This window comes from Catharus ustulatus, chromosome 1 (genome assembly GCF_009819885.2).
Source record: "Catharus ustulatus isolate bCatUst1 chromosome 1, bCatUst1.pri.v2, whole genome shotgun sequence".
Taxonomy (NCBI): Eukaryota; Metazoa; Chordata; class Aves; order Passeriformes; family Turdidae; genus Catharus; species Catharus ustulatus.
In genome coordinates, this window is record NC_046221.1 from 50,177,577 (window position 1) to 50,205,088 (window position 27,512).

Sequence of the window (27,512 nt, forward strand, 5' to 3'; positions counted from 1 at the left end):
AAGTGAACAGACATTGATTTGGAACATATATTTTCCAAACAAAACCCCTTTGTGGATGGCAAAAAAAGTAATTCTTATGGACATTGGGAAAACACACTTAACGAAACGTTTCCTTGCAGATGTGACTGCTGCCGGCACCAGCTCCAGCTCCAGCTCCAGTTCCAGCTCCAGCTCCATCCGGGAAGCAGCACCAAGTGCGGCCGGACGAGCCGGCGCCCCTCTCGCCCCGCCCCGGTGCGGCCGCGCTCCCTCCCCGGGACGGCCTCCCCTCCGCCCCGGCCCCGGGACTGCCTCTGCCCTGCCTTCGCCCGGCCCACCCACTTTTCTCTTCCCTCCGCCCCGCCGCGGCCCTCTTTTCTCGGTCCTGCGCCCGGTAGGCGGCAGCGACGCGGTGCTGTGAGGTGGAGGAGGCGCAGTCATGTGGCTGGCGGCGCTGGCGGCGCTGCTTGCGGCGGCGGGGGCGCAGTACGAGCGCTACAGCTTCCGCAGCTTCCCGCGGGACGAGCTGATGCCGCTGGAGTCGGCCTATCGCTACGGGCTGGACCAGTACAGCACCGAGAACTGGCCCGAGAGCGTCAGCTACCTTGAGGTCAGCATGCGGCTGTACCGCCTGCTGCACGACAGCGAGGCGTTCTGCCACCGCAACTGCAGCACGGCCGGGCAGCCGCCCCCCGCGGCCCCCGCGCCTGCCGGCGAGGCGCTGGAGGAGCTGCGCCTCCTGTCCGGGGTGCTGCGGCGGGCGCAGTGCCTACGACGCTGCAAGCAGGGGCTGCCGGCCTTCCGACAGGCGCAGCCCGGCCGCGACCTGCTCGAGGAGTTCCAGCGCCGCGAGCCTTACAAATACCTGCAGTTCGCCTACTTCAAGGTGAGGCACCCCCTGCCGCTCCTCGATCCTTTCTCCTCCCACCTCTCTGCCCTGCCTCCACTCCCCCTGCCTTTGTCGCAGGCTCTCCTCCCCGAAGTCTCGCCGGGTGCGGTGCCACCCTCTAGCCAGGCCAAGCGCGCCTGTCAGTGTCGTGATGGAGGGGGCAGCATGATGTGTCCCTGCAAGTGGCGTGTCCCAGGACAGTCTTGAGACACCCCAAATGCATCGTGCACCCAAATGCTAGAAAAACCTCTTGTTATGTCGACCTCTTTCTTACCTGTCCCTCGGAACAGGTTACTCTAGGCCACAATTTCATTCCCCATTATCTTCCCCACACCAGCTGTCATCTACCTCACCTCCATTTCTTCCCTGCCCCATGGTTAGTCCTTTCCTTCCTAGGCTGCCAACCCTGCACTTTGTTATGCTCTCCTTGACAAGCCTTTCAGTTGTTTCCTTCCACTTCTGTAACCCACTGTGGGATTAGTGTGTGCCTTGTCTTTCCCCTTGCTTACCCACATACTATCCAGCTTGCTCTTCACTCATTTTTACAACCCATCCAGCATGTCCCCTAAAATCAGCCCTTCCAGTTCATCCTAGACATCTGGCCACTGGACACGGCCTCTGTGTCCAGTAACTGTGTCATTCCTGCCTCTCATCTTTCCATCTGCCTCATTTTCTAACCTTCTCTGGAACCTTTTTCAGACTCTTCATGTCACAGCTCTGGTATTGCAAGCGATCTTCACTACTTCTTCTTCAGCGTGTCCACCTTCTTCACTTACTCGTTTCTGGTCCAGTTCTATCAAGTGCAGCAGCCCCCAATCTGTGACTTGCAGATAGCCTCATGCCTGGAAAATTCCAGCTTCATTACAGCTGTGAGAAGGAAGGAAGCAAAAATTGGTTCTTGAAGTGAGACACTATAATGCTAGCCCTGGAGTGGTATTTACCTTTTACTCTTGTATCAGCAAAGACTGGGAACATGCTCCTCTCTTAACAGATTTCATCTTGTTTTTCTAGCTTCTTTTTGTTCTTCTGTCCAGGGTCTAAATGATTATTTTCTCCCTTCTCATCTTCACCTTCTGTTCTCTATATCAAGGTCCATCCCTCCTGCCATCTCCTCAGATACTGCAATTATTTGCATTTGAAATAAACAGGGCCTCTCTGAGGGGAGGAAACAAGCAGAGCTCTTTGGTTGGATTGTTTTCCCTTTTAGGGATTCACTCCCAACGTATCCCAGTATACATTCTATAGGGTTGTATGCTTGTGTGTTATTTTAAGATTACCTCTTGAAAACACATATCTTCTAAACTGTTGCCATGTCCTGTTTTTAGGAGTGCTGTTTTGTCAGCAGTTTTTCAAACAGACACAGGGAAATGTGTTCTCATAAAACCAGAACAGTATCCACATGCACAATATCCTGCTGGCGTCTAATGCCTTCCCTAAGACCATAGAAAAGAATAGAAAAGAACTTGACTTGATACATTAAAGCCTCTGCCTTTTATTTTGACTGAGAGGGGCAGAAATTCCTCAAATTCTCAAAACCATATATGGATACCAAAATGACACCACCGCAAATGTTTCCTCGTCTTATCTTAATTTAACTTATCTTAATTCCCCCCTTGTGCCACGTACCAAGTTTGCAATGTATGGATAACAAATATAATTTCTTCTTACCTTTTCAAATACAGTCAAGTAACTGCCAGGTAGGAGTGTGTTAGGGAAATTGGAGAAATCCCTCCTCCTCCCTTTAAACTCTTTTTTCTATCATATTTGCATTAAGTTTGAGCAGCGTAGTTTGGTGGTTTTGCCTTTAGTGTCTGTTGTTTATATTGTGTTTCATACCAGATTTGTAGTCCAACTCTGAGCCCTTATCTCTCTCTTGGGGAGTTCTGAATGGGGCTTCTAGAGCTACAAACTGCTGCATCCAAAGGACTTTTTCCTGGCTAGTGGTTTCTGCGAAAGAGAAAGAAGCGGGAGGGAAATACTTTATGTAATTTTTTAGAGTGACGATATATGTATTCAGGTGGACTCCACAGAGAAATTTGCCACGTTGTAAGATTCTGGGAGTAGCTGTTCCTGCGTTGCTGCTTGCTCCTCTGGAGGGAGCTTTCTCAGAGCCATTGAGTTCACTTAGGAGTGTGTTTCTACAAAATAGTTTGTGGTGAGCTAGAAAGTTCGTTCAGAAGACATCGTTATGCACGAGGAGTTAGGCCCTGCCCTCTCCATGGCGTTAGCCAATCACAGCTGTACCAAAGTTACTTAAGCCGGCGTTTGCCGAGAAATAAATGCATTTCACCGTCGACTGTATCAGTGTAGCGAGTGATTTGTCCGGCGACTGGGATTGTGAAAGTGTATATGTGTGTGTTCGCCGTGGCCCACTCTAACCAGGTCGCCACTTGCCTTCGTTTCTCCCCCAACGAAGGCAGCATAGTGGTGCCGAAACCCGGGATCGCCCCCAGGTGTTCGGGTGAGGGAATAGCCCCCGATACACGCGGCTGAGGGCGATCGGGTGATGGGACTCGTGCTGGAAGAGGTGGGCGGTCGAGGCAGCTGGGTCTGACCCCGACGGTGAGGACGCTCATGTACCGCCAAGAAATGGATGCGCTTGGCAAGGTAGTTTCCCAATTGCATAGGCAATGTGGCATCCAATGCAAATCAAGGGATTTTGATTACGTAATCATGCAGTTGTTAAAATCGAGGGCAATAGACCGTACCACAGACACCCTGCATTCAGGGTGCTGGAGGGAGTGTACTAACGCCTGCGCTAACAACGTGATTGTCTCCAGCTCTGGTAAATGTTTGGAGAGCTGGGGAGGAGTTGTGAGGACTCTGGAGGGAGCGTGGTTAAAACGGGAAACTTGGAGAGTGGCCCGAGACCATTTGGAAATCACACCGAAAGTGGAGGTGGCCGCCACTCAGACTGCGTCTGGTGATTGTGCGGGGTCGAAAACTAACAACTGCTTGCAGCCCCAGTCCCTTATCTCAACCCCCAATCCAGCTACTAATCGGTCGCCAGGCTGCAAGAAAGTATGTGAGCCTCAGGGCATCTTTAAAGAGGAGAGCCCTGAAGAAGTTTTTTAAAAAAAACCGCTACTCTACGCGTCACAAGATGGCGCCGAGCCTGAGGGCGAGGGGCGGGGCCAAGAGCTTTCTCGCGCCTCACACACGGGCAGTGACGAACATGGGGGGAGGGGCGCGGACAACGAAAGGGAGGAGAGCCCAAGAGCCAACCAGGGAGCTCACCCCAAGATACTCCCCTCAGAGGAGGAGAACTCCCCCAAAAAAGGACAGAGAAGGGGAGGGGGGAAAGAAAGGCAGAGCTCAGACAAGAGTCACCGGTGGCCAGAAGCTCCTTATCACTCTACTTCCTCCGACTCGGATAGCGAGCTCGGGTGGGCCGAGCAAACATCATGGCACGAGCGGTGGGGAAAGCAAAGACACACAATACATATCCAGTACAGACTCGGAATCCGATTGTGATAGAAGCTATGCGCCAGCCATTCTCATCGAACATACCGGCTTACTCACACCGCGCGCAGACAAAAGGAGTCCACCGGACCCAGGAAGTGAAAGTCCCGGAGCGCCGAAATATTGTTAGCCATTCAAAGAACTTAAGGATGTTGCTTCCTTTAACATTATAGGTTTGAGGAACCAAATTGAGTGAATTAGTTTGGTGAAAAGCATTCCATGTTGAATTAAAATTGTGTGGTTTTCTAAAATACTTACCCCTTACCACTTTTCAAAATTTAGTAAAGGCTGGGTTTTAAAATACAATAGGAAAAAACATTTTACCTAGTCTAATATCTCACCCCTGGCCAGGTGGGAATGTTAGCTAAGCAAAGAACGTTTGCCATCAAAACCTTCTCAGTCTCTTTCAATTGTGGCCAGATTGGAATTGACTGACAAGCGGAGAAAACGATAAAGTTCAGATATTTCCGAGTTAAAATTGAAAACAAGTAATTTGGACAGGTTGATTCGGCCTCGTAAGGGCTAGAACCTTTTCCTTTGAAGGGAACGCGGAGAATCTTGTCCCGAGAGGATTCTCCTGGGTTGTCATTTGAAAGGAAAGTTCTCAAACAATATTAAATACTAAGATGGGATTGTAAAATATTGGGAATCGTGGTTTTCACCAAATTAAGGAAATTCAAATGCATGTTTTCCTCTGTTGTGGTTTCAAAAAAAAAAAAAGGGGAAAAGAAGGGGGGAGAAAGGCAGGAGATTTGCCCCAAGGCATCTGGGCATCGAACCAGCCAGTCACAGAAGAAGAACATCTAGCTCACATCCACGCAGCAGTCCCTCCATCAGCTTCTTCTCGCGCCAGGACTGCAGGCGCTCCTCCTGGAGGGGCACCGGGTCCCCATCCAGCAGTCCAGGCGAGAGTGCGCCCACACATCCGAGAATTCCTCTGCCGGTGCCCTGGTGCGCGGACTCAGCTGCAGGTAACAAGCAAGAGAAGACATGGCAGAAACAGCTGAAGAACATTCTGATATTCCAGCTGTTGTTCCTTTATCGGAGTATGAAGCAGCAGAACAGGAAAAGATGGAAGCCCAACGAGTGAAAGATGCTGAAGCAATGAGAGAACAAACCTCAGAGGAAGAGAGAGCAGAAAAGTTAGAGGAGACCCTGAGGATGGAGTAAGGATCTGAAGGGCTGGTACATGCAGTTGCTGTTACCGTTGTGAAAGAAGAAAGGGTGGTGAGCAGCATTGAGGAGAGATCACCATCATGGATATCTGCTGCTCTGACAGAGTGCATTGAGCAGGCAAGAGAAGAGGAAGAGAAAGAAATTCAGAAAGCATCTGAACTGGGTGTTACTGTGGAGGATGCACTGCTAAGACAGTGCCAGAGACTAGAAAGAATGTAAGTGATGACACCACAGCAAGTGAACTAGAGCTAACCTCTGAAGCAATGACTGCTCTGGAGACAGCAGAAGCTTCCTGCGCTAAAGAAACGATGGAAGCTAGTTGTAATGGGCAGAGAGTACGCGGCAGTAAAAAATGATGATGTCATCAAGTGGTGCCCATTAAAATCCATAAAGCCCGTGCTGTCTAACAAAACCGATGAAACTAACGAGATCTCTGAGTTTCTTTTGACAGGTTCGCTGCCGTGATCCATCTCATCAGCCTCGTGTTCCATCTTCGTGCTTCGGTGTTCTGTTGTTGCCAAACCCGCTTCATCGGCAAAGCAAAGAACTCGAAGACAAGTTCCAACGTCATGGCCAAAAGCTCCAGCAATGAAATCAGTTCAACTCCCCTGTTTATCCAACAGCCCTAGTTTACCACCCATGTGTTCACCCTAGTGGGACTAGTTGCAGTTGTTGTACCCATGTTAATGTTCAGTCCCCGTTTCATTGTTAGGCTGGATAAGTTATAACCAAGTTGCGATTGCATTTTGACATTTAAAATAGTTCACGTGTTGTTACTAATATGTTTCACGAGTTGTTACTAACATCAGTTTAGCACAACTGCGAAGGCTTAATCGGTCATGGAGAGGGGGGAAATGTGGTGAGCTAGAAAGTTCGTTCAGAAGACATCGTTATGCACGAGGAGTTAGGCCCCGCCCTCTCCATGGCGTTAGCCAATCACAACTGTACCAAAGTTACTTAAGCCAGCGTTTGCCGAGAAATAAATGCATTTCACCGTCGACTGTATCAGTGTAGCGAGTGATTTGTCCGGCGACTGGGATTGTAAAAGTGTATGTGTGTGTGTTCGCCGTGGCCCACTCTAACCAGGTCGCCACTTGCCTTCGTTTCTCCCCCAACGAAGGCAACAATAGTTTTTAATTTTTTTACTAAGTGGTGAAAATTGAAATCAAGAGTGAATCATGGACCTAAGTAACAATGAGATTTGTCACCCTAACAAAGAAACAGGGTTACAACTACAGCACAAAAGAAACCAAGCGTTCAATGAAAGTGCAGTTGAGATTGCCATTTGCATGTAGCACAATCTGAGCTGACTGGAAACACGTAATTTTGGGAAAGCCAGGAAGGGCAGCTGGCAGACTTCCAATGCTCTGGATGGGACACTCCTACCGGCACAGCAGCAGTGGGTGGGTCAAAGTCTTGCTTCTGTGCAGCCATCTCTCAGGTTCCTTTCCAAAATGAAGGTGCACCTTTTATGGATGCGAGCAGAAGGGTGCATGTGCATACATGCCTGTGGTTCTTGCTTGCGGTTTCAAACATGCACTGCCAGAAGCTATTTCACATGTGAGCTGAAACTCTGTGTAACCTGTCCATCAATACACTGAATGGGCTGATGTGGATCTTGGCCTAGAAAAAAGGTTTTAACATTCCACAAATAACCCAGACTTTTGCTTTCTGTCTCACTCTTCCTAAACATGTGCAGATATACTATATAATTTATGAAAATGTACATGTGTGTGTATACATAAAATATTAAAAAATCATAGCTGGCATGCGCACAGAAGTGCAAATGTGTTTGGTACCTGCAGTTGTAAATGAGAACTGTACACCTTACAAAGTATATCTAACAGGGATTAAAGTTAGTTTAAAAATGGGCACAGAAAATTGCTTTAGGACACAATTTTTGACCAAGTTTCTGCTGTATGCTCTAACTTTGTGATGCCACCAGGAAAATACATTACTGTAATAATGTCCTCTGTGCTGCTAGGCAAATAAGTGACATAAAGACATATGAACAATGGTGACTCCTGACCAATATCCATAGGTTAGCATCAGTACTTGCTGTGAGATTAATCCCTCTCAGGAACCCTGGTATAGACTTTTGCCTTGTCAGCTCTATGAACAGGGGAAGGCAAGGGAAAAAACCTAATCTTTTTGATTTGCAGCAATTGTGCTATATGCAAAAATAATGTATTTCTAAAGTTAAAATAAAATTATTCATAATGTGATGTAGCTAGGAGTAAAACTGAGAAGAATTATATCAGTTTTTCTGTACCATTGTATCTGCTGAGACTATGCTCTCAGTAGAAACAAATTTGTGAATATAGAGAATGCAGGAAAATTAATTAAGAAAACTGGGAACGTTTGAATTGTTTTGTTTTTTGGTGGTTTTTTTTTCTCCCTCCAGTTAATCTTTTTTAACACCTTCTTTTCCCTATCCCTGTTTAGGCTAATAATCTTCCAAAAGCTATTGCAGCAGCTCACACTTTTCTTCTGAAGCATCCAGATGATGAAATGATGCAAAGAAATATGGCCTACTATAAGAGCATACCTGATGCTGAGGAGCATATTAAAGACTTGGAGACAAAGCCTTATGAGGTATGCTTATTCAGGAGAGTCAACACTTTTGGAACTGTTCTGTTACTCCTTTTATTGGGTGAAATTCAGGAATCTTGTTTTCTTATGTGTTCTCAGTTCTTAATCTACCTGTTCTTGTCTTCTCAGTCATGTTTGTTCTGCCTTCTTGATGCATTCAGTAATTCTCACCTCTCCTGCACTTCATTGGTCCATAAATGAGTCACAGCAAGTCAGACAGTGGTGTACCTGAAAGCTACTACATGCATGTCACTGCTGGAGCTAAGCAAGTGTGTAGTTATCCAAATTCATGAGTACTGTAGTGGCGCAGCTGAAAATAGCTCAGACATTTGGCTGAGCTATTCCATCAAAAATCTCTGTCACAGCCTGTGCTTTAGACTCACAGTGTTACTTCTTTCCAGCAGGCTTTTCTTTTGTTTGGAAATGGAATTACATACTCTGCTCTCCAGGAAATACCTGTTAAAATCCATTAATCTCCAGTATTTGTTTCCTCATACCATCTGGAGAGCAGCTCATAGAGTCATCCAGAAATGGGGAGACATCATTTACTGTATTTGAGTTTACACAACACTTCTCATGGGTCACTTACTGCTGATTCATTCCTACCAATTTTTCAGAATCTCTTTGTCAGGGCTGTGAGAGCATACAATGGTGACAATTGGCGGACATCCATCTCGGACATGGAACTGGCTCTTCCTGATTTCTTCAAAGCCTACGATGACTGCATAGCAGCCTGTGAAGGCTCCCGAGAAATCACAGATTTTAAAGACTTCTATCTTTCCATTGCAGGTGAGTGGTTAGGAAACATGAATGAAAGATGTCCCCAAAGTGCATTTCAATTTATTCATAGGATTGGTTACCCAAGTTCTGATCCTGAGTTTAGGCCAGTAGGGGTTTATGAGATTCAAAACTGCTTGAATTGGGGTTTACTTTTTTGCACTCTTCAGTAACATAAGTGAGGTCTATCAGGAAATTGGAACAGAGAACTTACATTAGCATGGAAGTTCTGTGTCAGAGTAAAATAGATGTTTAAATAACAACTGCTCCGTCTTGGTAGCAGTGGTCATCCATCCAGGTCTTTTGACCATTTCAGTATCAGTCTGACCACCTTTGAGGCTCAGTGGTTAGCCTGCCTTTGAAATCAGCATTGTGGTTTGTGTAGGTCTGGTGATCTCTATCTCCTTTCTCATAAGTGATAAGGTTCTGTTGGCTATTCTTAATCTTTCTTATATTAGAGTTTTACTAGTAGGTAATGTCTATATTTTGTGTGTATAGCCAAAAAAAACCCCAAAACATTGCTTTGCAAAGGAAATGGGACATCAACTTTTTGATTGTTTCAAAATAGCACATATGCATTTCCTATGCTCTTTGGCAGCAAAAGAAACAAGTAATTTCTCCAGTGCTCTGACAACTCAGTATTGTTGGTAATATTTTTTGTGGCGAATACCTGCATGTTTTCTCAATAAACTTAGAAATCCTCTTGCATTTTTTTATGTTCTAAGTTGCTCTAAGGAAAAATATTCCAACTTCTTGTTGTAATATGTCGTAGTAAGGGGAAGCTGTTGTGAAATATGTTTATGCATGAGCAGCTTCAGTTTCTCGTGGTGTGCAGCTGGTATCCACCAGTACAGCTGACATGGAATAGCTATTGCAGGCTATTCCTCAAGCATGACTTGCTCTTGGACAAAACAGGCAAGTGTCTAGGATAGCAAATACAGAGTGAAGCGCAGATGATGGGTGGTAAAGTAAGGAACACAGACTTTCTTCCCCAGTGGGTCAGAGCTCTGATGTCAGGACAATCCCCAAGCCACTGTGAAGAGTAGTGTCTATACTCAACTGTGATTGACACTTAATTTCACCCTCCCTCTTCCTCCTCGGAAAGGAAAGATAATTCCCAGCAGTAGTGATGGGAAAGAAAGGTAGGAATTACTGCATGGTGTCACCATGACCACATTCATGCATTTCAAGTATTTCGCTCTTGATATAAGAACATTCAAATTTATTTGCATTGCCCGGGCTGACCTGTGCTCATGTTCCAGGGAGAGATATTGTGCCTCCAAGGGTCTGCAGGAAGCAGATGTATATGCTTATATATGCTGCTCTTACAAAAGATGTGTCTAGTAACTTCATTTGGCCAGTTGTTTTTAGTTCGTTTCAGTGGTTATTTTTAGTTAACCTCAGTGTTCTTCATGTTAAGAGTTGTCAGGGATGAAAAGTTCTTTTGTCTTGGTCAGAAATTTGCTGCACAAGCTTAGCTAACTTTCTTTCACCTGGCAAATGTGGCTAACAGGGAAACTAAGACTTCAAAATATTTCTTTTCCGTGCAGTTGATGAATGTGATATATCTGTAATATGCTTGAAATTTTTTGCTGGAAGATTTTCTTGAAATGTATTTTCTTGAATATAAAATTACCTGTAGTCCTATATTGCATTATATGTAGCAATTTTTAGACTAGGCAAGCCTGTGAACTTACATGTTCCTGGCTGAAAGTTTTTCTGTGGTGAGTAGCATATTCTCTTTCTTCTCTCTTAAAACATCCAAACTCTGGGCCTGTAACACAGCCATATCTGGAAGTTATTTTGCAAACACCTCTTGTATCTGTCTGTGACACAGCTGTACTCAGCAGCATGGGGACCTTATTTGTACAATAATGTAATGGTATTATGAAGGCTTGCAAAATTTAGAAAACAAAATGAAGTGCTGGTAAGTTTGCAGCTAGGAAATAATGCAGTGCTATGTAAGACTATATGAAACCCACCACCACATGCTGCCTGTAGGTGTCAGTAAAACGTAAGTGCTCGGTTCTCTGGCGTTCCAGCTCTGATGCCTTAAAAGTCAGCCGCACAAATTTTTACAGAAGGGCCTAGTACCAACACTTGATTCCTACTTCAGATGTAGTTGTAGATTCTCAGTACTTCGAAGCAGCAAGATCCAGATGCCCAGGACCCAGGAGCACATTATAAGGCCAGATTTTAGTGGGTGACTAATGGGAGGGATTGTAACAATTCACTCTGTGCTATCCATACCCTCTGTTGCTGTTTTCTTCCTTCCAGATCATTATATCAAAGTCCTTGCATGCAAAGTGCAGTGTGAGAGCAATCTGACACCCATTATAGGAGGCTTTGTCGTTGAAAAATTTGTGGCCACCATGTACCATTACTTGCAGTTTGCATATTATAAATGTAAGTAGTGATTTATTGTGCTTAAATAATGTCGATGTTGGATGATGTGGGACAGATTCCATTCGTAATATTTTCCCTCAATTTTATGCTTTAGAATGTAAGTACTGGCCTCCAGAATTCTGCATTTTAAACTGTTCTGAGACAGAAAATCTGTTTCCTGGTGTCTTTTGTTCCCTATTGTCATTGTAGTTAACAGACATGGGACAGAATTTCTTCCACAGACAAACCTACAGAGTATTTCATACTATTTGCTTTTTTCTAGTGAATTCTTATCATTCTGTTAGAATGGGGCTAAATGGGTTTTGAAGAAAGAGGGGACCAATTTAAAAGAAATTGTAGTGTTTGGTGCTCAGTGATGGCATATTTGATAGGTAAATTAATCAGAAAATTGTGGTTTCTTGAGGAGCTACTTGCACTGTAAAGAACACATGTAGCCCTTGCAGCTGTTCCTGCAAGCTCCAATGTCAAAGGGAAAACACATTCAGCTTGATGATGTAGCATCAAGCCATTAATGACTCTTGCTTGTGTTCTTTGACTACACACTTTACACGTTTACTCTTCCCTCTTTATCAATTAGTACAGAGAAGTAGGGAGGGGTTTAATATATTTTTGTTTGTTTTTAAAATAAATGTCCCAGTGTGTATCATCAAACTGTGTGGTGATACTAGGATAGCTGAGAGGAACATTTGGTTAGGATTTTCCTAGTAAACCATCAGAGACTGATGATGAGTTGATTTTTGAATCATGGCCTTAGGTTTTTCAGAACACAAAAATAGCATATTTTTTCTGGGGAGCAATTTTTTTTCTCTGTGCAGCTGGTGAGAAGGTAGAATATGGGCTGTGTTTCCGTTTGAGTTTTCCAGAGCTTAGATAATAGTAGAAATTTGTTCATTTACCTTACCTGGATTTTTTTGGTGTGTGTATATTAATTAGTGAATGACATGAAGAATGCAGCTTCTTGTGCCGCTAGTTACCTCCTGTTTGATGAGAAAGATGAAGTAATGAAACAGAACATGGCCTATTACCAGTACCACAAAGATAAATGGGGACTTAAAGAGGAGGATTTTCAGCCCAGATCGGTAGGTAGATTACCTAAAATCCAGTCAAATATTTCTCTGCAGCTCAGTGGGAGAATGTGTGATATCTACTGTTTCTGGAGTTTAACATGCCCTGTTTTATTAAAATCATATAAGTTGTACACAGAGGTGTAGTGTGTCATGTAAACAGTGAATGTCGTTGTAACTCTTCCCTTTCCATTGGAATATGCTACAATAACACATAATATATGATGAGATGTAAACTCATGCTGGTACTTCTCTGACACTTAGGCATATTTATATCTTTATATACCTATATAAATAAAACTGCTGGCGCCTGAAATCTCCGATGAAGAAATCTCTGAGTGGCATTCAGGCTTTTGTGAATCATTATTTGCCAACACATAATTGCCCACTCGCTTGTTATTTCAGGTTCTGTGGGCATTGGAATGTGTCTGAATATGACTATTCCAGATAAACTGTCTTTCCACTTACTCCATTTAGAACAGTTGGGTGGATGAGGATGGAAAAAGGCTCAGGACTGTATTGTGTCTAATTACCTAAACTAAAATGCTTACTGCAAAGAAGACACCAGTCCATCCAGCAACAATTGTCATCTGGCTTTGGAAAACTATTTTAAACATGGGTTTCCATGCTATTCTTAAATTTCCATGTCCAAGGAAATTTTACAACCTGGACTGGGACATCAGCAATGTTTCTTTTTACTAGGATTTAAGTCATGCAGCTAATTGTGACACTTGACGATTGCTTAGGCATCAGTCATATGGGCTGTACAACTAGTTAGTCATTAGCAATACATGTTGCACAAATTTAATTTAGTGCCTTCTAGTCATACGTCTTAGAGCACACACTTTATTGGCACAGTGGGAACCCAGGCCTGCCCTGCAGGGCTGACTGAGACAAAAAGCAGCAAAAATGCATTTGGTTCTTTTCAGGCAGTAGCAACCAGTCTGAGCTCACAGGGGAAGGGAGCTGCTCCTTTGCCACTGCTTTTGGGAACAGAATGGTGCTTTATAACCATATAGGAGACAATGTTTCATGATGGTGGGAGTGAGGGGTAGCAACAGTAGGAAACTGCAAACTGCGGACAGCTTTGGCATACATGTGTGAAGAGGGCAGAACAAGGGCCCTACACTTGCATTCTGAATGTTTCTATGATAACTTCTGGAGCTGGGTACTACAGATAATTGGATTTTAAAATACAAAATATTAAATGCCACAGCTGTATTTTCTTGTACTTTGATCTATGTGACTATCAACAGAAGTTTTTTGCTGTCCTAATCACTTGTGTGAATACCATAATGCCTCTGGTTTATTTTCAAAAAGTGGTAATAGGGTGACAGGAGCATTTAGCTCTGGCACTAACCCTTAGATATTCTTGTGCAAGAGGGAATCTCCTGTTTTCTTCCCCAAAAAGCATTAAATGGAATAATCAAGGTGGATGACAGTTGGTACTCACAAATATGAGAGTATGAGACTGTGCTGTCTGGGCACGTAGCCGGGAAGGAAGGAGGGACAGGTGAGTGACCTTGCAGTTTCCCTAGCCCAGGCTCAGGCTGGGGTGGTGAGTCATTATCATGCAAAACAGTTCAGTGTGTCTTTTTCCCAGAACTGCCTGCTGCCCTATGCCAGCACAAGGAGATGGAGGCTTTCTCCTGTCCAAAGCCCACTGGAATGCAAGCACAGGCTGCTGCTCAGCCCTGGCAGTCTCGTTCCTTATTCTCAGACTCGCCAGTGCTTTGAAATATGAGAAAGAGGAGAGTGCTTTGTTCTTGCAGTGGGGGAGCCTATGCTTAGGAAGATCCACAGAAGAGTTTGGAATATGCTATTTGCTGTTTTATTGTTTCCTTTCTCAAACACTGTGAGCCCTGCCTGGGATCTGTCTTTACTAGGTCTGGGTCTGACTTCACTGGGGTAGTTTCAGGAGGCATGTGATGACGCTGCCCTGTCTTGCTACCCTAAAGTGACAGAAATTCTGGGGTTTTTTGATAGGAGGCAGTTCGATACCACAACATTACTACATTCCAACTGGAAATACATGAATTCGCAAAGGAACATCTCATGGATGATGATGAGGTGAGTTTTCTAGAAATTAAATCATGGTCAAAAAAGCAGCAATCATGTTTAAAGTGAAGATGATACGTAACTGTAATTCCAGGATTTCACTAATATGGAAAAATCTTCTTGTAACCATGGCCAATTTATAATAAATTTTTTGTTTGGTAATTGGATATTAGAATGAACCCAAAAATGTAATGTACCATTAAAAAAAACCATGGACAGAATTAACACGAAGCACTGAGCCGACAGTTTTCAAGTTGTAACACCAGGGAGCAGAGAAATGGTATATATATGTACTTAAACCAAGTGTTTTTGTGGATTTGGTGTTTTGAGGGGGCTGGGGGTATTTTTGTTTTTAATGTTGTTTAAATTAGATTTAAAGGTCCTTATGATTTTGTCCAGAAGTAACCACCTAAATTGTAATTTTGGTCCAAAGGAATTCTTGTTATCTGTTATTTTTTTCTGCTGCTGTTATTTTGGTCACGCAGCTGGCTTTTTAAATGGTTGAAGTTCATGGTCAAATAACATATAATGACTACTATTTGCACTGGTAAATATGGAAAAATGATTTTTTATTTTGGTGCAAGAAAAGAAGTTTAATTGTTAAAAGTGCATTTCTTTCCGCAACTGAAATTAAAGTATAATTCATGGGAGGTTTTGGATTGCATTTTGCTTTCATTTAGAAGTTTAAAAAAAATCTTCAAATGATGAAATGTTGCTGGCATTGACAAAGAAAGTGCTGTGCTTAGTTATGACATGAGGCAAGGGTACCTGTAATGAGCACTGCTCATGCCTTTCTTAGTTAGGAAAGATGAAGACGGTTTATATTAAGAAATGAAAACACCTTTGCAATTGTTGTTATCCAGCATGTAGGGAGAGAGAATATTTTTACAGCAGAGAAGTAATGTCTGTGCTGCCTTCGGTATTCTTGTGATCTGAAAACAACTCTATGTAAAATTCCATTGCAAGGTTACCAGACTTCAGGAAGACTTTAATTGTGATAAGCCCCCCTGAAAGACAGTTTAATAAGTTTGCTTCAAGGTTAAGCTTAGATAAAGACTAGGCTGTATGGATTTTCATCAAGGTGTGAAATACTTGAGCACTTTTTATATTCTCTTGTTGATTTGTGTTTTGTCCATGATGTTTTCCTTTGTTAAGTGTCAGCTTAGTTTGTACTTTTTTCCTTCTTTCCTATCTGCTGCAGGGATGAGTACAGTAATTTCATGAGTATGAGGTGCACTGGAGTATGAGGCGCACTTCCAGGTGTTGGCAAATTTCGGAACTTTGTCCATATATAAGGCACACCAGTGTATAAGGCGTACTTTTTCTTTGCAGTGAGAATTCGCATGCAACAAAGTAACAAATTAGTAATGGAATCACGTGATCGCGGGGTTTACTGGCTCGGCTCGGGGCTGAGTGGGCTCGACCCCGCTTGGGGCTGCCGCGGGCTCGGCCCTGCTTGCGGCTGCTGTGGCCCTGGCCCCGCTCGGGGCTGCTGCCGGGGGTGGCCCCGACCCTACTCGGGGCTGGGCAGGTTCGGCTCGGGGCTACTGCAGACTTGCACTTCTGCATTGCCAAATTTCCAAACTTTGTCCAGATATATAAGGCGCTCCGGGGTATGAGGCGCACTTCTGGGTTCGGACCAAAATTTTAGTCAAAAGGGTGCGCCTTATACGCGTGAAATTACTGTAATTAAGGAGGCGGTGAAAAAGACCATTTTGAGGGTTTTCCCCATATGTTTTAGAATAAGGGGTTATAGGACAACCTTCAGCCTCCAGCACTGTGTGTAGAATAAACAAGCATTCATTTGGTGGCATTCGTTCCTGTAACCCCTTTCACCGGGGCAATTACAAATGACCTTGCTATCTGCAGGGAGGTGGTGCAGTGTAAACCTCAGTTAAATTTTTGGGCTGACAGGGGAGTCACATTACACTGGATTATATGTTTGGATTAAACAACCAAACTTACTGGGCATGTTTATGGCACAGATATCCCTAGCTCACACTCTGTTTGTATTAGGAAAGTTAGCATTCTTCTTCTCAGGGGAAAAGCTGAACAGCTTCTGTACCCTCCCTTGCTAGGGCCCAAAAACCTGTGAGGGATGGAGGCTGTCCATGCCTCTGGATTTTGGTAGTGAACTCATGAATTGCTGGCTACCAGAACTTGTCTTTGGCTGCAGGAGACTTCTGGGGAGTGCAGGCAAAGCAGGAATAGCACAAACGTAAAAACTACTACCTTGCAGTTTCTGCTCTATGATCAGGACCTGGTAATATAAGTGGAATTTTTTATTTTGTTTGATATTTCTCCTGGCATGGATAGAAAAGTTTGTTCCATAGGAATGTTGAAAACTGATTAATACCTGGAAAAGCCATTACAGCAGAAACTTTATTAAAAATTGTTAAGGATGGAAGCAAGCTCTCTTCTAAGTGCACTCTGTCTATTTAAACCATGTGCTTCTGGGGCCATAGGCCATACCTTCTGTGAGTTTCTGTGGTCCATGTTTGCTGTTTGTGAAGCTGCTTGTGGACCAGTAAGATAGCCCACAAAATAATCTGCAGGAAAAAAAAATCTTTTTCCCTTGGCGGAAGCAAAAGGATTGATGTGGCAAGAGGATCCCTTTCTATGTAAATGTCATTACTTTCAAGTGGAGAATCTCATTTTATCTAGACTTCTCAGTGCTCCCATATCCCAGGTCATCCATGAGTCTTTCTAAATCCCATTAGCAAAGCAAGTGAAAACATTTGGCTTCTCCTGGAATACATAGCAGTAATTGCAGAGGCTGGAAAAGGCAGTAATGATTTTTGCATATATCTCTACAAGAAACTGTCCTGCTTGTGTTACTCTATTAATGTTTTTCCACAAGGAAATGAAAAACCCTTAATTCAAACATTTAACACAGTAGAGATGACAGTATTAGTGCCAGCTAGCTACAAATTACTTTTAAGAAAAAGTAATTCTTAAATATCCTTGCAGTTTTCCACAGGGAAGTTAAAAGAACACTACAGTGTTGTCATCTTAGTTGACCATGGACAGACAAGCTTCTTGATTTCTATTCAGTTGTGTAATGCATCAGGGATATCATGGATACAACTCCTCATACTGCACAGATTTAAGTGGCAAACTGAAATGCTGTTAAGAACCAGACACTCAGCTAGTGTAGATGTAACCCCAGCACCACGTTAACTGTATGAGACGTGTTTTTGGTCCATAAAATTGGTGTTCTTACAGATTTGTTTTTGGAGGGGATAGCTACTTAGCTGTTCTAAATTACAGCAATTTCATGAGTATAAGGCACACCAGGGTATGAGGCGCACATCCAGATGTCGGCAGATTTCTGAACTTTGTCCATATATAAGGTGCTCTGTGTTATAAGGCGCACTATCGTTTGCAGCGAGGATGCTCATGCAACAAAGTAACCAATTTGTAACAATTGCGTGATCGCGGGTTTTACTGGCAGGTGCTCAATTTGCAAGCTTCACTCCCCCCGCAGTGCTGGCGGGAGCCCGCTTTCCCCCCATGGTGCTGGCAGGAGCCCGCTTTTCCCTCATGGTGCCGGTGGGAGCCCCCACTCTCCCCTGCACCACAGTGCCGGCGGAAGGGCGCCCCCACTCTCCCCCACGCCACAGTGCTGGCGGGAGCCCCCACTTTCCCTCATGCCGCCGGCAGGAGTCCACTCCCCCCACCACGCAACAGAGTAACCAATTTGTAACAATCGCATGATGGCGGGTTTTACTGGCAGGTGCTCAATTCGCGAACTCGGTCGGCCCGCGACTTGCACTTCCGGGTTGGCAAATTTCCGAACTTTGTCCATATATAAGACGCTCCGGAGTATAAGGCGCACTTCCGGGTAGGGACCACAATTTTAGTCAAAAGGGTGCGCCTTATACCGGTGAAATTACTGTACTTAAGAACCACAAGTGTTTGGCGGGGATGAGCCTACAATGTGTTTTTTCTTTCAGTACTTAATCAGTAGGTGAAAAGCTGTAGGCAGCTTTGACCCACTTTTTCGGACACCTTTCTTTTTATTTGTATGTGGCGTGTTTCCATTTATGTAGTGGCTGAAATGAAAACGCTCTGTGTTTCATCACATCCCTGTAATGCAAAGAAGAATTAGTACTGAACTAATGTGACTGGTGTAAAGAGAATATATGGAATAGCATTAAAACACAAGGGCCCCAGAGGAGTACTGATAGCAAACAGCAATCTGAATTCAGCTTATTTTTCTGTTTGGGAATTGCTAACAATGAACTTGGAGCTTTATTAACTCATTCCTTGCATATATTCAAATGATTTACAGAAGTGTGCTTGTAATAGCAAGTTGTAAATGGAAACCTGTAAACCTGCCCTGCCTGTGACTTCAGACCAGCATGGCTCCAACAGTACTGATGCCCTGAGAAGAGCTGGTGGCAGCTATTTCAGAGAGTTGCCAGCTAATGGGCAGTGTTGTGGTCCCTATTCAACATACACTTTTTTTAAAGAAAAAAGAAGGTGAGGGGTTTTTTTTCCATCATAGTTTTCTAGTGGAGATTATTCCCATATGGCTGGGCTTTCTCCTTTCTCCTCTTGCTTGTACACCACTTGATGTGTGTCTTGGTTGAAGGTATTCCTCCTCCCCTTTAAACCACTTCTTATCGGAAGCTGCCAGCATGGTTGGGCTTAAATGCCAGTGTGACCCCAAGCTGCAGGTATTAGCATTAGGAAGAACTTCTACTGCCCAGATTCTCTTAAGCTTCTACATGCAGCATAAATCAGGCAAGAGAGCATAAGTAGAGCTCAGAAATAAGGCCACTGGAAGGCTTCTGCTTTCAGTGCAATTGGAGCAATGTTGAAGTTCCTCTGAAATTGGGTTGACTGATGTTTTATAGGCATTATAAATGTTAAAAGGAAAGCACATTTTTTGGTTTACTGTAAAATACTACTCTAATAACGGCAATGTACTGTGATCTCCCACAACATATGAGAAAAGAACAGTTAAAGGCTCAGAATATACTGTTAAAGTGACATCAAAAAATATTTGAGAATGTGGTTAATATTCATGTAAAAAACAACTAAGCTCTCTTAATATTGGAAAAAAAAAAAAACCCCTAAAAGAATGTGGCAGCTGTCACACTATGGACTAAGTATCTGAAAAAGAAATTAGTTAAAGGCCAAATAATTTTTCTGCACAAAGAATTGAGGGATTTTCTTATTTTTTTCCCTAGCTAGAATGTGAGTAATGTCCAACCTGGATTGTACAGCTTATGGGAGGTCTGTCAGGGCTTTGAGTTGGTTACAGTGAGCTCTGAGGTTTTAACTGAAGGTTAGACCAAGAAACTTTCTCTTGGTCGAAGGCTGAATAAACCTTTCAGACTAAGCCACTCGTTGACACATACCTTACTGTTACCCTGAAATAATGTTTTCCCCCTCCAGAACATTGCTGGCCGGTGGGCTGTGTGGTGTGTGTGTGCAGGCTCTGTTAGGTCCATGGAGCAAATGTTCTCCACAGTCATCCATATCAAACCTTTGTCTTCACTCTTGCAAGGTGATTATTTGTTCTTGGACAAAATCTGCTGGTTTTCATAATCTAATCCTTGTGACTACTCCCATTACTTATTAGGGCAGTTACAGGACAATAATTAATTATAGGGCAGCTAGCTCCTCACCTAGAGGCCACTCTTCTCACAACCTAATCACCTACACCCAGTGCATGAAGGAATCAAATCTGTTGCTCTCACTGTTGAACAAGTTTCAGTCATTGAGGTCTTTGAACTTTAGCAAAATTTGAATTTTTGCTCTGAAGGACAACTGAGGGACATTTGGTGAGATAAATATTTTCCTTCTAGGTTGTAGAATATAAGGAAACACAGGTCCAGCCAATTCTTCATGCTCTGTATATTCTCTTAAGGCTGTTTGTTAGATGAGTTAGAATAAAAGCTGTTTCCTATTCATTGACTGGTAATCATATATAAAAGTATGTCCAGAATAATAATTTTCTGTGGATCTTGATTCATTCTAGAACAGTATCTTTTGTTACCTTCTCTGTTGCTTCCCTGAGGATAGGTCTGTTGCTTCCCTGAAGAACAGATATCCCACTGCAGTACATATGGAATCCCTATAGGAGAGGCCATCAGCAGATCTGTGTTGGAAAGTATGGGTTATTGCAAGAAAGCTAATGGTTTCCCATAACTTTTGCAGTCCACACTGAGAAAGGACAGAAGAGATTATAGGTGGAAGCAAAGACCCATGAATGATTCATGCTTGCAGTTGTGGAAGGCAGTCATTGCAAGCAATGGCAAAGTGTCTGGGTCTGTCAGTGGGCAATGCAGCTGCTGCTTGCTACTGTTTTTAAATTATATGTTGAAAAAAAAGTTGGTGCTGGACCATCAGTCTCAAGTGTGCCATAACAGAGCCAGGTAGCTCTCCCTCTTTGCTGTTTTGTTTTAACAGTTGGCTAGGATTCTCCAAAGTATAGATGTTTCTCCAAAAAATGTGTGTTTTGTGAGTGTGAATGTGACGTTTAATGTTGCATAAGGAAGGGCCTGGCCCAATGTATGTCCTGGTCTTGGACACTGAGTACCCTGAGATACTAAGTGAGGAGTTTTGCATTCTTCTCCTTTTTAGGTCTTTTTTTTCCCAATGCTCTAGCTTTTCTTTTGTTTGTGCCCCTATCTCACTAGCCTGGGTTTGCTTATTCAGAATTGACCAAGAACTGTGTTTTAAAATTATTTTTTTATTATAATCTATCTACTCACATACCCTCTTTATCCTTCGGAAAACCCTCTTAAATTAATTACTGTGGCAGAAAACTTGTTCTTTCTGTCTGTACCTCTGTTCAGTTGTTAGTCTATGTCAAGAGTGCTCACTTTGCATATCTAGCAGATAATTAGAGATTCCAGTTGGACATATTCAGTTTCTCTGATTCCTCCTGCCACTCACACATTCCCCTTTTTCTGCTCACTATCACACCTCCTATATTTCAGGCTATACCTGTTCCATCTTTTCCCATACATCCTTGGTCTGTCAGTCCCACTTCCCACTTGCCATCCCTGGACTGGGAGAGGGAAGAGGTTGGTAGCACAGGGAGGGAGGGTATGGGGTGCTGTAGGGCTGCTAAACCTGTACCTGGCAAATCTGGAGGACATGACTATGGACCAAGGACCAGGCATGGAGGAAATGCTTCCCTGCAGCTGATCAAGCAGCCCACGTATGTGTACTTTCCACTTCTTGGCTGCCTAACTATCACTCACAGTTGCTCTGGCAGCAAACCCTTCTCTTCCCGAGCATAGCCAGACTTCATGTCCTGATTTCCTACCTTTCAACCAGATGGCTGCATTGCCCTTTGGGCCATGGATTGCTCACTACGATTTACATCAGCACTGGGCTGAAGCAGTGTATTTATGTTACCTGCATTGGAGCTGGTGGGCATTGTGCCCACGAGTAGCTGGCAGTGGAAAGAATTACGGGTTTTCAGCTGGCTTTGCATGGAAAATTGGATGTTTTTTCTGTAAGGGTGGGGAGGAGCCAAAGAGCACAGCAGGTGACAGGAAGGACTGTCTCACTGAGAGAGTAAATAGTATCAAAGACTCATTTCAGACGCCAGGTCTGCAGGCATGGATCAGCACGAAGTTACTAGATATCAGCAGACAGAAGGCTTTTTTCCGTGAAATGACCACCTGTGGAATGTGTACTGAGTTCAGCCATACTAAATGTCTGGTGCAGTGTGAAGTAAGTGCTAATGGGACAAGGACAGTGATCGACCTGGTCACAGCTGTCAGTGTGATGTGATTGCCTCCTCTGAGGCAGCGTTACCACCTTTTCATTGGGCTGCCAACCACTCTTCTGACAACTTGCAAATATTTTACATTTTGATGGTGAAGGCACAGGCAAAAGTATTTTAAATGAGTTTTTGTTTGTCGTTTATCTGGAGGTTTTACCTTTTCCAAAATAACCAACATCCAGGCAATTATTCAGTTGTATTGTATTCAATATATTCAGTTCTGTAATTCAGTTATATCAACATATTTTATGTATATTGTTTCAGCAACTTTTTTTACATTTTTTTGCCATATTTCAGCCTCTCTTATTCCTAAGTACATCTAATCAGACCACAGCAGCCTCTGCAATGCTTTCTTTTAGAGCTCGGTTTCAAACACTAGAGATTTCAGATTTCAGGTTTGTTTGGGTTTGGTTTTTTTTTTTTTTTTGTAATATTGTTACATTTAAATATGCTATTTCATTTCTTACATGTTTCTGGACTTGAAAACATACCAGAAATTAAAAACTTGAATTTTGTCTGTATGTTGTGTGTCTTCTGAAAAATTCTATCTTAGTGATGAGTGTGACAATAATCTGAATTTGGATAGTTAAATCTTTTTAACAAATTCAAAGCACAAGTTGCCATCTTTCAGGTTTCAGGACTTGCCAAAATCTCTTCATAGCTGCAAAATCTCAGTGGTCCTTTGAGATGGAACTGTGAAGCAGGGAGCAAGAATGGCAGTTATTTCAGCCAGCTTTCCTCCTACTTTTATTTTTGTCTGCTTAGTTTCATTATTTCTCTCCCAGCTAATCATACTTCTTAAAAATTAATACTTTTTAAGTTAATACTTTTTAATCACAATATCCATAATATCATTATTGTATTCAAAATAGACAAAATTTATCTATTTCCTCTTAGTGTTTTCATTGACAGAGTTTTAATTCCCTTTTCTCATGGTAAAGAAAATGGTAAAGTTTTGAGTCTCAGAATGTTTCTAGAAGATACTGTCTTTCTAAGGAATGCGTATTTAGACAAAAAAGTGCTAAAAATGTCATTGGGATTGTAAACATCAATTCAACAGACTTAGAAGCTTAATGCAGTTCACAGAGACTTGGAACGGGTGGTGAAGGAAAGAAAGAAAATGAGCCTCCAAAAAAGGATTACAGTAATTTCACAATTATAAGCCGCACCATTTTGACTAAAATTTTGGTCCGAACCCGAAGTGTGTCTTATAATCAGATGTGGCTTATATATGGACAAAGAACGAAAAGTTACTGTTTTACTTTGGAGGACAGGTGTCTGCTGAGAAAGGCAGGAACTTCTCTTTGAAATGGAGAATGTAAACCCCCTCCCTCCAAATTATTATAATTTTGAAATCAAGGGGCTTTCAGGCAAAAATATGGGAATTAGCAATAACAGTTATTTTCTAGGGAAAGTAAAATAGAAATATAGTACTACAAAGAAACAAACTCCAAACCCTGACAAAGTCAGAGTACAACCTGACACCCCGTCAGGCAGGGTATTGGTAGCAGTCCCATTAAATGGTGGCTGCATCCTCCTGCAGTGACAGATGTGATTCAGTTGAAGCAGTGGTCCTGCAGAAGGTGCAGTTTCCCTCCGGAGGTCCAGTGGTGATGTGGAGAAATACGGTTTTCCTCTGGAGTCCAGTAGAGGAAGGGGCTACCTTAGTGTCCCAAAACCTCTGTTTTATCTTGGTAAGAAATGTTGGACTCTTCCCCCTGGCTGGAGCAACTTCCAATGGGATGAAGTAATTTTATCAGTCACACAGTGGGACTCAATGGGCCATTAGCAGAAAATGACTGGCTGGAGGAAGGATGGGTTGTGGAAAGATAAAGAACAATGCCCCAGCTGGTTTCAATGGATGGACCATTAGCAGAATATCTGCCATTGAGATAAGGATCCCTGCCCCCACCCTCAACAGATGGTGATAGAATAGATACCTTTTTGTCACACTCTGTATTGTAGTGTGTGGCTTATAATCAGGTGTGGCTTATGTATGGACAAAGAACAAAAAGTTGCTGAAACCCAGAAGTGCGGCTTATACTCAGTGCGGCTTATAATCGTGAAATTACTGTACTTGCTTTCCGCGCAACTGGTATAAGTTCTCATTATTTAAATTATGAGAGTGAGTATGAACTGATCAAGTTTTCCAGCAAAAATGACAATTTGTTTTCTAAAAAACCTAAATGACATCTTAAGACCTTTTTAGACCATAGGTTTATGTCAAGAAAGAAAGGATAGAAAGGTTTAAAGAAAACAGAGTTAAATGAAGAGTTTATCAGAACATTGTAGTTACTAGAGTAAAAGGTTGGAAATGTGGCATTTGAGCATCTGCATCTTTCTACTTTAAGTTGCATCAAAAAATGAGGATAGGCACAGGTATTCCCATGGGGTCTCCCCTCTCAGGCAATGTTTATGACCTGTGCATGGAAGGCAAACCAGAAAATACTGGTGTTTTTGAGGATGCCAGCAGATGGGCTGCTACAGTCAGTTTTGAGTAGTTTTGAGATGCTGCTGGACATTTGGTGCTGACCACCTGCTTTTCACCACTGAAGGTATTACCTTGGGCTGAAAGTGATCACAGAAGGTTTTAGCTCAGTTACTCTTGTTTAGTTGATAAAACATAAGTTCCAGATAGTGGGGCTATATCATCCCAGAGTACTCAGGCTTGACTGCAAGAAGGCATTTTACTACGGTATAGGACATAGAACTACTTTAGAAATACAGTAATTTCACGACCATTAGGCACACCGGACTATAAGGCGCACCCCCCGGGAGTCGGCAAAATTCACAACTTTGTAGATCATATAAGGCGGACCAGACTATAAGGCGCACTTTTTTTTTGCAGCGAGGTTCCACCCCCAGCTCCCCCCATGTGGTTTCTGGCCGAGGCGCCGCCTCAACCCGGCAGCCATTGGCCGCTGGGCCCGCCTGTACCCGGGAGGGGCGGTGCCGCGAGCCACCGGGCCCGCCTTCACCTGGCAGCCATGGGTCCCTGGGACTTCCTGGACCTGGGAGGGGGGGTGCCGCGGGCCCCCTGGCCCGCCTTTACCCGGCAGCCATAGGCCCCTGGGACTGCCTGGACGCGGGATGGGGTGTGCCGCGAGCCCCCTGGCCTGCCTTCACCCGGCAGCCATGAGCCCCCGGGACTGCCTGGACTTGGGAGGGGGGGTGCCGTGGGCCCCATGGCCCGCCTTCACCCGGCAGCCATGGGCCCCCGGGACTGCCTGGACCCTGGAGGGGCGGTGCCGCGGGCCCCCTGGGCGGCATTCACCCGGAAACCATGAGCCCCAGGGACTGCCTGGACCCGGGAAGGGGGGGTGCCGCGGGCCCCCTGGCCCGCCTTCACCCGGCGGCCATGGGCCCCCGGGACTGCCTGGACCCGGGAGGGGCGGTGCCGCAGGCCACCTGGCCCGCCTTCACCTGGCAACCATGAGCCCCTGGGACTGCCTGGACCCGGGAGGAGGGGTGCCGCGGGCCCCCTGGCCTGCCTTCACCCGGCAGCCATGAGCCCCCGGGACTGCCTGGACCCAGGAGGGGGGGTGCCACGGACCCCCTGGCCCGCCTTAACCCGGCAACCATGAGCCCCCGGGACTGCCTGGACCTGGGAGGTGCGGCACCGCAGGCCCGCCTGGCCCGCCTTCACCCGGCAACCATGGGCCCCCAGGCCGGCCTCCACCCGGCAGGGGCAGTGCCGCGGGCCCCTGGGCCCGCCTCCTGCCAGCTGCCGTGGCACTGCTGGCTCCCCCCACGGCTCACAGCTCACACTTCCGGGTAGGCAAATTTTGCAACTTTGTACATCAAATAAGGCGCACCGGACTATAAGGCGCGGTTCCGGGTTCGAGGGATAATTTTAGTCAAAAGGGTGCACCTTATAGTCGTGAAATTACTTCCGTTTAAATGTTTGGATTGCTACATTGTATTGGTGCACTGTGTTAGCAGAGTGGAGCTTGTAAATTTTTTGGTCTGAGTCTAAATCCAGTGTATTTGTTTCCAGTATGGAACACATTCTAGTATCCTTTGGTTTTTCACATTTTTGCTGCATTGAAGCATGGTTTGTGAAAATCCATGGTTGAAAATGGAGAAGGTATGTGTTGAAAGGTGTGACAGGATGTAAACAGTTAGAGCAGATGTACAAAGTTACGGTTCTACAAAATGCTTTGGCTTTGAATTTTGAAGCTTTCTAAAATTTTTAAATGTTTTATGGTATTCTAACAACTTCCTAATTTAACAAGTGCTTTAAACATTTATTCCTCTCAGTGTTTGAGGATTTCATTGTCTATTTAAGTGTCTGTAGAAGTACAAGAGGATTTACTGTGAAGTGTATAACATTTTCTCCTTTTAAGATCTATGTCACTGCAAGTCTTGTGCTACGTCTGTGTGGGCCATTTACCTGCATTTTATAGGTTTGTTGTATTAGTGTCTGCATGGTGGATGTTAAAAATATTCAGACGCCTATTATTGCAGGTTATTTTTTGATTAAAATAGCAGAAATTTCCCACCAATTTTGAGGGGTTAATTTTGTTCTGTTGAATTTAATCATTTCTAGGGTGACGTTGTGGAATTCCTTGATGAGCTGTTAGAAGTGGAGGAAAAGAAGGAATCCTGATGAGTGAAACTACCACAAAGTATTTTACAGCAGTGAAGACTCACCATTGCTCCTTACTATTGTTTTTGATTTCCTGTAATTCCAGTTAGATATACCTCAAAGGTACTTCTTTAAGCTGCATCTTTTGTCCCAAGATCCCCTCCTGAAAGGTCACTTCTGTGCTGCAGTGACTTCTGTGAGCATGGCTTTTCACGGTGTAGAACTGGTGCACGTGAGTTTCCCTCTTGCACTTTCTTTCCCTTACACAAACACAACAAAACAGATTATTTGTTTTCTAGCAGAGCACTAAGGTTCCTCATTTCTGTGCTGTTCTACCAAGTTGTAGCAGTACGACTGAATTCTCAAGAACTTCTGTCAGATTATGAGCTATGGAAAACATAACAGTTCCTCTTTTTGAGGTATGAATTGTATTATTTATGTATGCCTTTTTATGTGATAATGAATTCCAATGCATCTGAAAGATATTAAGGTACATTTAAATAGCTGAAATAAGGTGATTAACAAAGCACAGCTAATGATCTTGTAAACATTGCTTAAAGAATTATGAAAGCAGTGTTGATCTTTCTTGTAAGCTAAATTAAATTCCACTATGTGAAACTGAGAATAAAAATAATTTTACTTCCTACCAGTTCTTACTCTTTCTGTTGAAACAGCCTATGGTCCCTGTTGAGGTGGGGCCAGTCTTGTATGAAATACTGATGATTGATGTATTTAGTATTCTCTTCTGTAAAAAAAATAATTAGTGTG

At 43.8% G+C, this 27,512-nt stretch overlaps 1 protein-coding gene across 1 annotated transcript; it reads left to right on the forward strand.

Moving 5' to 3' along the window:
• Positions 1-285: 285 nt before the first annotated feature.
• On the forward strand, positions 286-27,393 carry LOC117002796 (cartilage associated protein). Its single transcript, XM_033072230.2, has 7 exons — positions 286-865; positions 7,952-8,101; positions 8,716-8,887; positions 11,153-11,281; positions 12,215-12,360; positions 14,332-14,415; positions 26,706-27,393. The coding sequence occupies exons 1-7, from the start codon at positions 419-421 to the stop codon at positions 26,763-26,765; spliced, it is 1,188 nt and encodes a 395-aa protein (XP_032928121.1). The 5' UTR covers positions 286-418; the 3' UTR covers positions 26,766-27,393.
• The last annotated feature ends 119 nt before the right edge of the window (positions 27,394-27,512 follow it).

Bases quoted from the DNA above. Each gene is read 5' to 3' on its own strand.
- LOC117002796 (XM_033072230.2), top strand. From the start codon at position 419: ATGTGGCTGGCGGCGCTGGCGGCGCTGCTTGCGGCGGCGGGGGCGCAG. The intron at 12,361-14,331 runs GTAGGTAGATTA...GTTTTTTGATAG, and splicing joins AGGATTTTCAGCCCAGATCG to GAGGCAGTTCGATACCACAA. The intron at 14,416-26,705 runs GTGAGTTTTCTA...AATCATTTCTAG, and splicing joins ATCTCATGGATGATGATGAG to GGTGACGTTGTGGAATTCCT.